Genomic DNA, 12746 nt, shown 5'->3' with positions numbered 1-12746 from the left:
TATCGTCCTGTACGATCAGTATAGAATTTCAAGATCTCCTTATTTGTGTGTGTGAGATTTTATTCACTCAATTACAATCACTCCCTTTCAAACTTAATTCAAAGAAAAGACAAACATCAATTAAACAAAATATCTCATGTTGAATTTGAATTGAAGTTTTCGTAGTCTGGAGTCTGATTTTCCTGAAATGTTAGTACACACAAGAGCAAGTGCAAATCTTCTGACATTGTTAGGAGATAACTATACATTTGAACAATAATGTTTGGAATCATCAAAACTACATAAGTTGCATAAATATAACTCATTCAAATAGCAACTATTCAAACAATATTATTTCGAGCGGAAGGCTTTGATCGATCTAAACGGTCCAGGATCCACCCTATGCATGCACACATTCGAACCGAGACCCTAAAGAGATGATCGCTTTGTTCTCTCGATCCACATGATAGAAATATTCAATAAAATTTTAAACATAGACACTAGGTGTGAAGAGCATTCATCAGGGGTAAAAGTTGTGGTCTGAAATGTGGTGTATAGAAAGCTATTTAGATCTAAGTGTAGTGACCTAGGGTTAGCATTATACCTTAATTTAAATGATGGATTGAACCATATAAAGGCTTATTGCACTTGTAGATTATTCACGCTCCTATTTGTAGAAGAAACCGTGGTCTAAAAGCTCTCTATCGATGATAATTTGCTTAAGAAGGATCCTAGCCTCAGTTCGCCGGAGATCTCACCACCGGTGGGATCTTGGCGACGGGTTTGTCTTGGAAAAGGTGGAGTGGGATGGGGAGAGCTCACAAATGATATATCTCAACTTGGGAGTACTTAAAGAGAGAGAGAATGCCAAGCCCTAATTCATCTATTTAAAGGCCAAGGCATTGGATGGACGGCTAGGATCATCCCTAGGGATAATTAAAGGGAATCCAATCCATTTGGCTGGGATTTGAACCAAAAGAATAATAGAAAGCACTAAGGGCTTTAAATGGGCTTAAATTTGACCCAATAAGATTTGGGTTGACCAAGTCAATGGTTAACCTAGTCAATCTGGTCAGGGATGAAGGGTTGAGCAAGAGAATGACTTGGAATGGATCAAAACTCAAATAGAGGTCATTTGAGTTAATTGGGTTAACCTGGGTTGACTTGGTCAACCAGGTTGACCCAGGGCTTGGGTCTGAGGTCAGTAGAGTTGGTCTGACCCATGGAACCCCAAGGAGGTAGGGGATTGAGCCAAGGAACTTTGGATTTGATTTGAAATCAAATAAAAGGGAATTTGGGTCAATTGGGTCAACCTAGGTTGAACTAGTCAACCAGGTTGACCCAAGGCCTGGGTCTAGGCTCAGCAGACTTAGTTTGACCCATTGAATTGAATGGGAGAGGTCTTGGGATCTAGCTTGGTCAATTTGACCAAGTCAAACTCTTTGACCTAGGGTAAGGAAAAAAAAACAAGGTTAACATGAAGTTTTCTCTCTTTCACCTTAAGTTTCCAAATGCATCCATAATAGTCCCTTTTCATAAAAAATGAAATCATTCTACAAAAGTTTAAGGCTTCGTAGTTATGTAAGGGTAACTGTAATTCTTCTGATTATTTGAATATCCTTGATAACACTATCATTGCCAGGTCCCAAGTCCTGGATGAGAAAAGTGTAGGATTGCGTTAGGTAGTCGACAGCCAGCATAAAATTTATCAAATAATTATGACATGATGTACAAGTTTTAGATATCTTGGATTTATTGTTCAGAGTGATGGTGAAATTGATGGGGATATTATCAGCAGAATTCAAGTTGGATGGTTGAGGTGGAGGAATGCATCGGGCTTATTGTTGCGATAGAAAAGTCCCCCTCAAACTTAAGAAAAAATTCTATAAGATGGTGGTGAGACCTGCAATGCTTTATGGTGCCGAATGTTGGCCATTAAAAGAGAAGCATAATACTAAGTTATGTTTGGCAAAGATGAGGATGCTTAGGTGGATGAGTGGCTTGACCCTTAGAGATAGGATACGAAATGAGCATATACGTGAAAAGGTTGGAGTAGCTCCAGTGGAAGATAAGATTAGAGAGAGTCACCTTAGATGGTTTGGTCACATTAAATGTAGGCCTTCCAATGACCCGGTTAGGAAAGTTGAGGTATTAGATTCGACTTATTTTATGAAAGGTAGAGGTAGACCTAAAAAGACTTGGTTAGAAAATATTAAAAATGATCTTTATTTTTTAGATTTAAATTAGAATTTGACTTTTAACCGGACACGATGACAAAAAAAGATTCATGTAGCCGACCCCATGTAATGGGACAAAGGCTTGATGTTGTTGTTGTTGTTGTATTTGAATATCCTTGACAAGATAATCTCTTTCAACAGTATATCTTATAATGTAAAGTGTCATTATCTTTTTCAACACATTAAATGACATTATATGTAGATGGCTCTCCTTTTTCCCTGAGAATAACATTCACTCTTTAAGGAATTTTCTTATCATTTTCACTCTTAATTTTTTTCTTTTAAAATTCATCAATTCCTATTTTATAATCTCTCTCTCTCTCTCTCTCTCTCTCTCTCTCTCTCTCTCTCTCTCTCTCTTCCATCCAAAATTACTCAATCCCAAAATCTCTAAAAAAACAAAGAGTCTTCATGATTATGTTGTATTTTATTTGTAAGATCATCCCATGATATTACCAATGGTGACAAATCTATAGCCAAGGTTTTCTTTTCTTAGGAATGCAGCTTGGCAATTTTTCATTTCCAAACATCAAGAACCCTCCTGCCATTTTAATATATTATAGTTATATTTTTTATATTCAATTTTGAATATTTATAGTTAATATATATTTATTGATTATTTTAAGTCTATTTAACTATATAAAAACTCTTAAGCCAATTTTTTTATGAAAAGGGATTATGATTTTTTTAGGAATTTGTGCCAACATAATCTATACTTGTAATTGATTGTTAATATTAGGTGCTTTAAAATGAATTTTAGTAGTTGTGAATGAACAAGAGAAATGTAAAGTTGCAACCTAAGAACTGCTAAGACTCAAATGACAAAATCAAATCTTAAAACTTAATTTTTACCTCAAATGCTAAATAAGGTCCATGGCTTCAAATCTTTTCAAGTGTTTATTCAACTTTTCGTCGAGTATTCAATAATGAACATAACCTATCTTGATCCAGTTATCCTAAAACTATTTAAAATATATATCAATCATATATTTATTATCATCAAAATTAAATTAATAAAATTGAGGGTTATGGGGTGGACAACATTAAAGGGTTTTTTAAGCTTTTTTCTAATTAATTGCATATAAATTTAATTAGTTTAGGTTGCATTATAGCAAAGAATTTTAGTTTAGGATCTAATTATATTGATAGGATATTTAAGCTTTAGTTGACAAATGAAATTATGATTTAATATCATTTTAAAGCAGTTAAAGGGGCTTGATAAACTTTTGATTTGATGTTATTTTTAACTTGTTTTGGAGGAGTATTATAATCAATGGCGGAGTCAAAAAATTTATCAAGGGGGGGCCTAAATTATTTTAGTAAAATTTTCCCTCAATTTTTTTCAATCGGACTTGAGACCGGCATAGGTAGTTTTAAAATTTTTTTATTAATAATTATCCAAAAACATATAATATTAAATATAAGATAGTAAAAACTTACAATTTATAACGTCTAGTCTTTATATTCTAAAAGAGTTGAATGATAACTTCATTATCAATAGAATCCAAAATTTCTTTTTCAATATAAGCAATTAATAAATCATTCATCCATTGATCGCCAATCCTATTTCGCGGCAATTTTTTTATAATATTTATGGCAAAAAATGCTCTTTCAACGCCTGTTATAACAACGGGTACTACAAATATCAATTCCAGTAGTTTAAAAACAACATGATATATTATATCCTTCTTACTTTGGATCATTTTCTCAGCAAGACTTCCAATATCTTTTAATGAGGTGAACAGATCATCAGATCGCATATCCATGATATAAGTATCCAATTGATTTTCAAAAACTGCCTGATCAGGAAGACTAAAATCAGTTGGATAAAATTGTCTTTCGAATCAACTAATCTTTGTTGAATGCATGAAATCCATTATTAGGATTCAAACATGTCATGCACAATAGCAGATCGGTATTTACTTCTGTAAACCGATTGTTCAACCCTTGAAGCTGCATATCAAGCACTATGTAAAAAATTTCAACCCAAAAATGATATAAATTTGTTATATTTTGATCTATATGACATGGCTGACCATGAGAAACCCATTTGTCAACCATATGTGGAACATTAATTTTTTTGTTGCTCACAGAATGAGGCTACATTACTTATGAAGTCAGTCCACTTGTTATCTCTCATATCTTGCAATCTTTTTTTATATATATGCACCAAAGATATAACATTAATAATATCTTGTTCTCCTCTATATAAAGCTTGTGATAGTTCATTAATGATGCCAAGAACATTTTTCATCTGATGTAGGCAAAAGGTAAACTCAAAGGTCTTTAACGATTCTAAAAAAGCATATGCCTCACCTTTTTGTTTTGAGCTTAAGCCATCTTCCAAAATGATTTTCAGAACATCAATTAATGTAGAGAACATTGTAATTAGTCTTAAAATTGATTCATAGTGTGAACCCCACCGCATATCACCTGCATGCCTAAGGGTTATTTCTTGATTTAAGCCTTGCCCAGATAAAAGATTTCCACTTTGTAATTCATTCAATGTCTTCTCACGTTGTATTTCTCGAACTTAGTCGTGACGCTTACAAGAAACACCAACAAGATTCATTACACTCGAAATGGTAGTAAACAACAAAGTAATATGAACATGACTTTTTGCCACTACCACCAATGCTAATTGAAGCTGATGTGAGAAACAATGAATGTAATGTGTAGATTTATTTTCATTTAGAAATAGAGCTTTCATACAATTAAACTCCCTCTCATATTGCTAGCACCATCATAGCCTTGATCACGTATTCTACATATGCTCAAACCATATGTTGATAGGAGTTGTTCAGCCGCCAATTTAAGACTATTTGTAGTAGTATCTGATACATGAGAAATCCCCAAAAAACATTTCACTATCTTGTCTTTCTTATTAATAAAATGAACTATTATTGTCATTTGCTCCTTAGCGGATGTGTCACGTGATTCACAAACTAAAACTGAGTAAAATTTATCACCAATCTCCTCAGATATAAACTTTGTAATAGCAATAGCGAATGCTATAGTAATATCTTTTTAAATATCATGTGCAATTAACTTTAAATTCCCAGTAGCATTCTTTAAAATCACATCATCTATGTTTTTATTATGTTCAGCCAAAAATTACACCAGTTTAAGAAAATTACCTTAATTTTTGGATGTAGAAGACTCATCATGTCCTCGGAAAGCTAGCCCTTGCTTCAAAACAAATCTTATGCAGTCAACAGAAGTATTGAGGCAGATACGATATGCAGATGTAGCCTGATCTGTTTGCTTTTGGAACACAAATCCAATATGTTGACTTTGTTTCAGTAGGTCTTCAGAACTACGTCTAGCATTATTATGCGCACTATTATACCTTCTATATGAAGATTAAATTTGTTTGTTTTTTTCCAATTCGAAAATCCTTTTTTATTAAATGTTTCTTCATCTTCATTGCCTCTACATGTTTTTATGAACAGATAACAATAAAGATAGTATTATGATTTGTCTTTGCTTATGTTATACTCTAGCCAATCAGAGTACTTGTCAAACCAAGTATGATTAAATCGTCTTTCTTTCATCACGAATTTAGTTTTTGGAAAATCATGACTACAAAGTTGAAATGACCCTCGTTATAAATATATTCTCCAAACTTCATCCCAAATATTAGGATTAAAGTCAACAATGGAATTCGTAGCCTTGGATTAGATGGAAGATTTTCAACACTTACTTCTATATTGTTGAGTAAATCAACATCCACTCGAATACGCTTTTCTTTATGATCTTCAACCTGATTGTTATTGTCATTTGATGTTTTTGCAATTGAAGATCGTTTGAAATATCTCTCCATAATATTCCAACTCAAAGATGCCTTAAAATTAATCTGATTATATATCTATTAAAAAATCAATAAATAAAACTTACATAATCAATCTTATAAATATAAAGAAACAAACAATTGAACTTATAAAATCAAACAAAATAAAATTAAAGATCTCACAACAAAATGAAGACAAAGCATTGAAGTATGAAGATCTTTGTAAATGAACAAATATATTTTAGAGAACAAATGATATAATACCACATTATAACTTATAAAAAAAAAAAATCTCTCGGTTGTACTCCGTCCGAGCGAGCTGACGCAAGAGTGAGAGTCGTTGGGTCGAGGCAGGGGAGGATGTTGACCTCGATTTTGCCCAGACCTTTGGTCAAAGAGTTGACTTGGTCAAATCGACCAAGCCAAACCCTATGGCCCTTCCCAATAGGTTCAGTGGGTCGAGTCGAGTCTGTTAGACCCGGGCTCGGACCCTGGGTCAACCCAGTTGACCAAGTCAACCAGGGTTGACCACTTAGCCTATTTAGAGCTCAAATTGATTTAAATCAAATCCAATCTTTTTTTTTTTTTTTGGGGGGGGGGGGGGGGGGGAGGGTGGTGGCAGATTATAATTTAATTTCAATGAAATTTGGAGTTAGAAGTCTTGAAATGCTAATATTAAAATGCTTTTAATATTTATGGGAAATTAGTTTAACCTAATCTCCATTGATTAGTTTTATCTCATTCCAAAGAAATTGGGAATTTAAAATTCTTAAAATGTTGAATATTAACTTAACATTATAGGCCATGGTCATGGTGATTAATTAGGTCGACCTTATCTCACAAGAAGATAAAGAATTTAAATGGGGATGTTAGTTTAACCTCTTCCAAAAGTAGATGATAATTTAAATTTAAAAGTGTGTGTGTTATTTTCTCTCTTGTTCAACTTAGGAAAATAAAATGAGGGATTGGTCTCAGCTATTTTCATAATAATTTTGGCTGAAAATAGGTGACTCTTCATTGGAATTTGAAAATATACAGATTTTAGAAAGATGGATATTGAGATGAAATTTTTATAGGAGTGCATATTTATGAGAGAAATTTACATGTCAAAATTTTTATTTTTTTAGGTCAATATATGCTTTTTTGAGATTTTTGAAAAAATTATCACTATCAAAATATATAAATATTATGATCAATCCATAAAAATATTTTACTTTGAAGTTTTAGATTGTGTAAGACTCAAAAAGGAGAAGATTCCATTAAAATTTTAGATTTTATTTATTTATTTAAATTTATGGAATTCTAGCAATATTTTTGGAATTTTTGAAAATTTTGAATTCTAGAAATATTTTGTTTCTTATTCTAAAATTTTTATTATAGGCATAGCAAGGTGGCTATTCACCAATTTTAATGATATTTGAAGCTTTAAACATTTTTGGTGAATTTTTCAAATTTATTGCATGTAGCACCATATTTAATCCAGTTTTGCACGAGTTTTAATACTTTTGTATTATTTTGGCTGTGAAGTTTTATTGGAAAATATGGAGTCACATGCAAGGGTTTTAGAAGAGTATAATTGTTTTGCATTTCCCCTATTTCTTTTTGTGCTTAGGATAACCACCATCTGAGTCCAACCTGAATCCAATTAACCCAAATTCAACCCGTTTAATAAACATGTCAAAAACATCAACCCAAATTCAACCTACTAATAACTCGAATGACTCAAATCAACCCATTTAGATATAAGAAATATTTAACTTATTAATTATAAATTTTAAAATATTTGATCAAACAAATGAGAATCAATATAAAACAATTTTCCTAACAAAAAAGTTTTAATGCCTCAAGCAATTGAAAACCAATACAAAAATTTGCTTAAGTTTTACAATGCTTGTTTCTTAAATCCCCATACAATAAATTATCATTTTAGGTTGGCAGTTACCTTGTAGAACAAAAATAATTGTGATATTAACAGCTTTTTAATAATTTTTTTTTAAACTAAATCTACTTGAAAAAGTAATAAGAAAGTTATCACAAACAAAAGAAACAAAAGTTATGAAAAATAAAACTGGGCAAAAGGTGCCCAAAACGGATCTAATCAAAAGCAGCTGCGACCTTAAAAGTAACATAGAAAATAACAAAAAGAAATCAAAGGAAAAGAGAAATGGTAGGGCACCAATATACTGAAATAAACTAATTATGTCAGACATTCACAATTCATGTATATTACATAAACTGGTTTGTATTCAATACTATTTTCGTTAATAGAAACTGAATTTAGCATGCTTTGATATGACAAGCTATGAGCACAAGCAAGCAACCAAATATAAAAAGATTGAGGCTTCGTTTTGGGACGGCTTACTTACTGCTTCTTAAAGCAGCTTTTTAGTACAAAAATTTAACTTTAAGAAGCAGTAAAGAAGCTGTCTTAAATGAAGCCTCACTCAAATTCTCTGACTTCAATATGCAGCCTAAAAAATGTGAGAATTTGAATATCACAAGTCGATAGTGTTTATATGAACAGTAGAGTTGTAGGGAGTGCAATAATTTTCACCATAGTAAAACAAGAGACTAAAAATCAAAAGAGTGCGTTCATCTGCTGCCAAAAGATAAATGAATAAGACCAACCTTTCATAGATTCCTGTTGGTTAACGCAGCAGCAAATTTTTCAAATTATTGATCTCTGTAAAACACAAGTGGTGAATCTGAACTGATAAGAACCCAAAATATGTCAGTCTCCAAGTCAATATAAATCATCTTCATAATGCTTCAATCATGCTTCAGAGCTTTTAATAGGAACGTTCTAGCCACTAAAGTTGTAATGTAAGTGGCAACAGTAATCACGATTCCAATCAGAAGAATCAAGTTATCATAAGCTGAACTCTGAACTGTGTAAACTCTCAATCCAATGGTGTTCCAGTAGCTTTCAGTCCATACTGGGTCCACTAGCCCTAAAGGGTCTGAGGTATTAGGAGGCAAGATATGCCATGAGTTGCCTTCAAATTTCAGACGGGTGGAATAAGATGGGACATATCTGGAATAGATGGAAATCAAAATTATTGAAATTTCAACAAAGTCGTCGAATTAGCTTATGAAAACAAGTAGAGAAGATAAAGTAATGCAACAAAGTTTAGACTTTGATTACAAACTAAAACATGTAAATAGGTTCATAGGAAACTGTTAGGGCCCAACCTAAACCGGTCCTAATTGGACCGGTTTGCTACAGGAGACAGGCCCTAAGGGGGGCTGAAATGGGAAGAAAAGGCAACACATGGGTGGGCCCAAGCATTGATGGGAGCTTGGGTTTAGGGGGAAAAATTCAAACGTGGAGGACTGTTTAGGGATTAAGCATTAAATAATTATATTGTGCTTTAAGTATTCTCCTTTTGGCAAGGGTTAGGATTATCTTGAATTAGAGCTGAAATTTAAGATCTCTTATGTTTGCTTTTGGGGCTCTAAGTTTGGGCTAGGGATTTGGAGCGTGAAATTTTCCTCTTGAATTGAAGATTCATTTTATCAAATCGTTTCTTTTCAACTAGTAGTGTATATCCATTAATGTTTTTTGGGATTTTCCTACAGTTTTTCATCAAAAGCTGCTCAATATTGCTATTTTTCTCTGATTTCCTGCAAGTTTTTCTTTATTTTGGCGGTTGTTTTCTATCAGAAACTTAAAAAAAAAAAAACTTAAAGAACTTTTCTGTGCGCTTTTACTGGTTGAAGCAAAAAACAAGAGAACCCCATGATATTTGAAACTAAACACCAAATCTTATTTCACACAACTAACATCAAATGTCGTCAGGTGGCATAACAATACATGCTTCCAAGATATTCTATATATATATATAAATATATATATGTAAGGGGATGAAATTAGAAAGAACATAAGAAAACATAAAGTGTTCATGTTTTTCTTCTAAAAAAAATGTAAGATTCCACAATAGGTGATGAGTTACCTGGTTGTGGATGTAACACATCTGCTACTCTCAGTTTCTGCAGCTACACAGACGTCAGCAGGGTTATGGCAGTCCACCTTGCAAGGAATAGCAGTTTTCTGTGAACCAGAAGACCTATCTGCTAGGAAATTCCAGACAAACCGAGAAGTATCATCTGCATATTGAGGATGTTGTGTTTCTGAAGGCAAATCAACAAAAACGCCTACGTAATGACTGGGGCATACATTGCTTGGCGAAATAAATTGCTTGACAATGTCACAAGAAAAACCGGGTTCACAAGTCAATAAGCATTCCACGAGTTCTTCTACCAAAGAAACATTGACTTTAATGGAGTTCAGTGTTATGAGATTCAAATGTGGACTGTCACTTGCAAGAATATATAGAGCACGTGCAACCATAATAGCAGCAGCAGCTATGGACGAAGAGTTGATATTTGCTGTGTCAGAGTGACTACATAGCATTAGTTAGAATTTTACAATTAGAAGAGACTTTCTATGTACGATAAAAGGCAAACCTACAAGGATCATCCAAATGACTATGGTAAAACTTATTAATGAAAAATGTGTCGAAGTCCTCCAAAACAACCCCAGAGACTGAAGAATTCTGCAAAGAAGATAAAACTACTTAGTATACGTACCATAAAAATGATCTAATAGATGAACGAATCCGCACTGAACCCTCAGAAAGAAGAATTCTCCAATACAAGAATATTTTAGGCATAGTGCACATACAAAATGACGATTCACTTGAAATTCTATTGCGAATAGAAAATACAAATTTCTCTACAGACCTTTATACCCACTAAAAAGAAACTGCAAGCTGCTTATGTGTCAGTCCATGGTCATCACCAAAAGCATAAAATGTTTACATTGCGTCCCTTTTTGCATTTTGAATTTTTAAATTGAATTTTCAGTTTTAATTGGGTTGTATAATTCAGTTAGTGTTTGATTTTACATTTATTAATGCCCATACATACCTATGTTGGATAGAAATCATAAATGCCATGTAAGCAACTCAAGGGATTTCTTTTGACAAGAATTTTCTACTGGTGCAAGAATTTTCTTATTGTTGCTGTGGTTAGGAATTTCCACTAAAATCCTCGAGTGTTGTTGTTTTAAGGGCCATAATTTATCCTATTCTCACAGCTCTAAGTGGACTTGTAAAAATGCTATTTCTAGTCAATTTTTGTTCGTACGTAAATATAGAAACTGAAATGTTTTGTTATTCATTGATTCCTACTCTTGCGATTCCATTATTGCCGAAGCATTTTATTTCTCTGAATCTTATCCATTAGTAAGCATATAAGAATTTTGTTATTACTCCTCCATGGATTGCATTACTCCTTAATCATATACATGACGTATATAAAAAATATTTATTAGAAGCTTGTCATCAACTATGACAATTATAAATTTAAAGAAGGTGATGAGCTCAAGATGTCTAAATCTGAAAAGATTTCCTAAAGAAAGTTAATAAATGTACAACTAGAAAAGCATGGTCATGCAAAGTAACACAATGGAGAAAGGATGCATACAAGTTAAACATCATAAAAAATTGTAGTATTAGTCCAATTGTTAATGTATCTGATCTAATTTTCTATTATGAATCATCAATCAACGCCTTGGATACTTCTACTTTTCCACCTCTATGTTTCATATCAATAAAATATTTGCACATTTTCCATACAATTATCCTAATCATATTCAAGCTGCTATTTCTAATAATGAAATTATATCAACAGCTGAAAAATGAATATCAAAGGTGCCTTGTTAGGTGGAAAAATAAACCTATATGTGACGATTAAATGGACATTACAACAAGATATTAAATAATCCTGCCCAAAAAATCTTGAGAGAATATAATTTTAATCATTTGTTGAAGCCAAACTTTTTCAAGCAAGGAGAATTAATGGGACATCAAAGTCTACAAATGCTACTAATAACATAATACATTTGTATTGCATCATTTTTTTGTTGTTTGAGTATTTTATTTAAATTAGATTAGATTAGTCAATTAGACTTTGCATCTAACCTTAAATAAGCTTTTCACATACCATGATGATAAAAATCCAAGATATGATGAATGAAACTCATGTGCTTCTCTATCAACAATATATTTTTTATTGAATACACAAGAATTCTATTGTTTCTGTGGTTAAGGATTTAAAAATAATAATAATAAAAGAAAAAATTCATCACCTATAAAAAAGTTATGTCAACATTGATACTTTATTAGGTTGAGCTATATCCTACTCCTTCGATCATTGAACTTTTGATATTTCCTTTCTTGGTGATTCATATTCATGTGATAATGTGAAAGCTGAATTTTCCTATTATTCAGCGATTCTTATTTATATCATTCAAATATTATTGAAGCCCTTTATTATTTAGAATGACATCCTCAACCATGTGTTCTTATTTTATTAAAATAAGAATATTTTTAAGATATATAAATAATTTATAGTTTGTTAATAATTTCTTGTTGAATGAACAAATCATTGTCTTCCATCTAAGATTTTTTATCAAATGTAAGACTTGAGAAGTAAAATTCCATGTGAGGCTATCTCTATCTATGATGCACGGACACGGACACGGCGACACGGACACGACACGACACGGACACGGGACACGTTTTTTTATTTTAAATATAGGACACGGGTACGGCGCGGACACGGCAATACATTTTTTTATATAGTGTATATATATTAATGTAATATTATATTAAAAATGACAAACAATAATAAATGAATGACATGATAACTTGTCTAGCTTATAATATAAAATATTT

The 12746-nt window shown here is 32.3% G+C and overlaps 1 protein-coding gene across 1 annotated transcript in view; it reads right to left on the bottom strand.

Moving 5' to 3' along the window:
* Window positions 1-8162: 8162 nt before the first annotated feature.
* The window catches only part of LOC110115704 (nicastrin), a gene marked incomplete in the record, with an annotated part of 45777 nt that continues 41193 nt past the window's right edge, over window positions 8163-12746 (bottom strand). Inside the window, 3 exon segments of the mRNA XM_028699353.1 lie at window positions 8163-9040; window positions 9960-10395; window positions 10478-10562. Coding sequence (XP_028555186.1) covers window positions 8776-9040; window positions 9960-10395; window positions 10478-10562 — 786 coding nt within the window.

This window comes from Dendrobium catenatum, unplaced genomic scaffold (genome assembly GCF_001605985.2).
Source record: "Dendrobium catenatum unplaced genomic scaffold, ASM160598v2 fragScaff_scaffold_1260, whole genome shotgun sequence".
Classification (NCBI taxonomy): domain Eukaryota; kingdom Viridiplantae; phylum Streptophyta; class Magnoliopsida; order Asparagales; family Orchidaceae; genus Dendrobium; species Dendrobium catenatum.
This window is presented reverse-complemented; position numbering and strand designations above follow the sequence as displayed.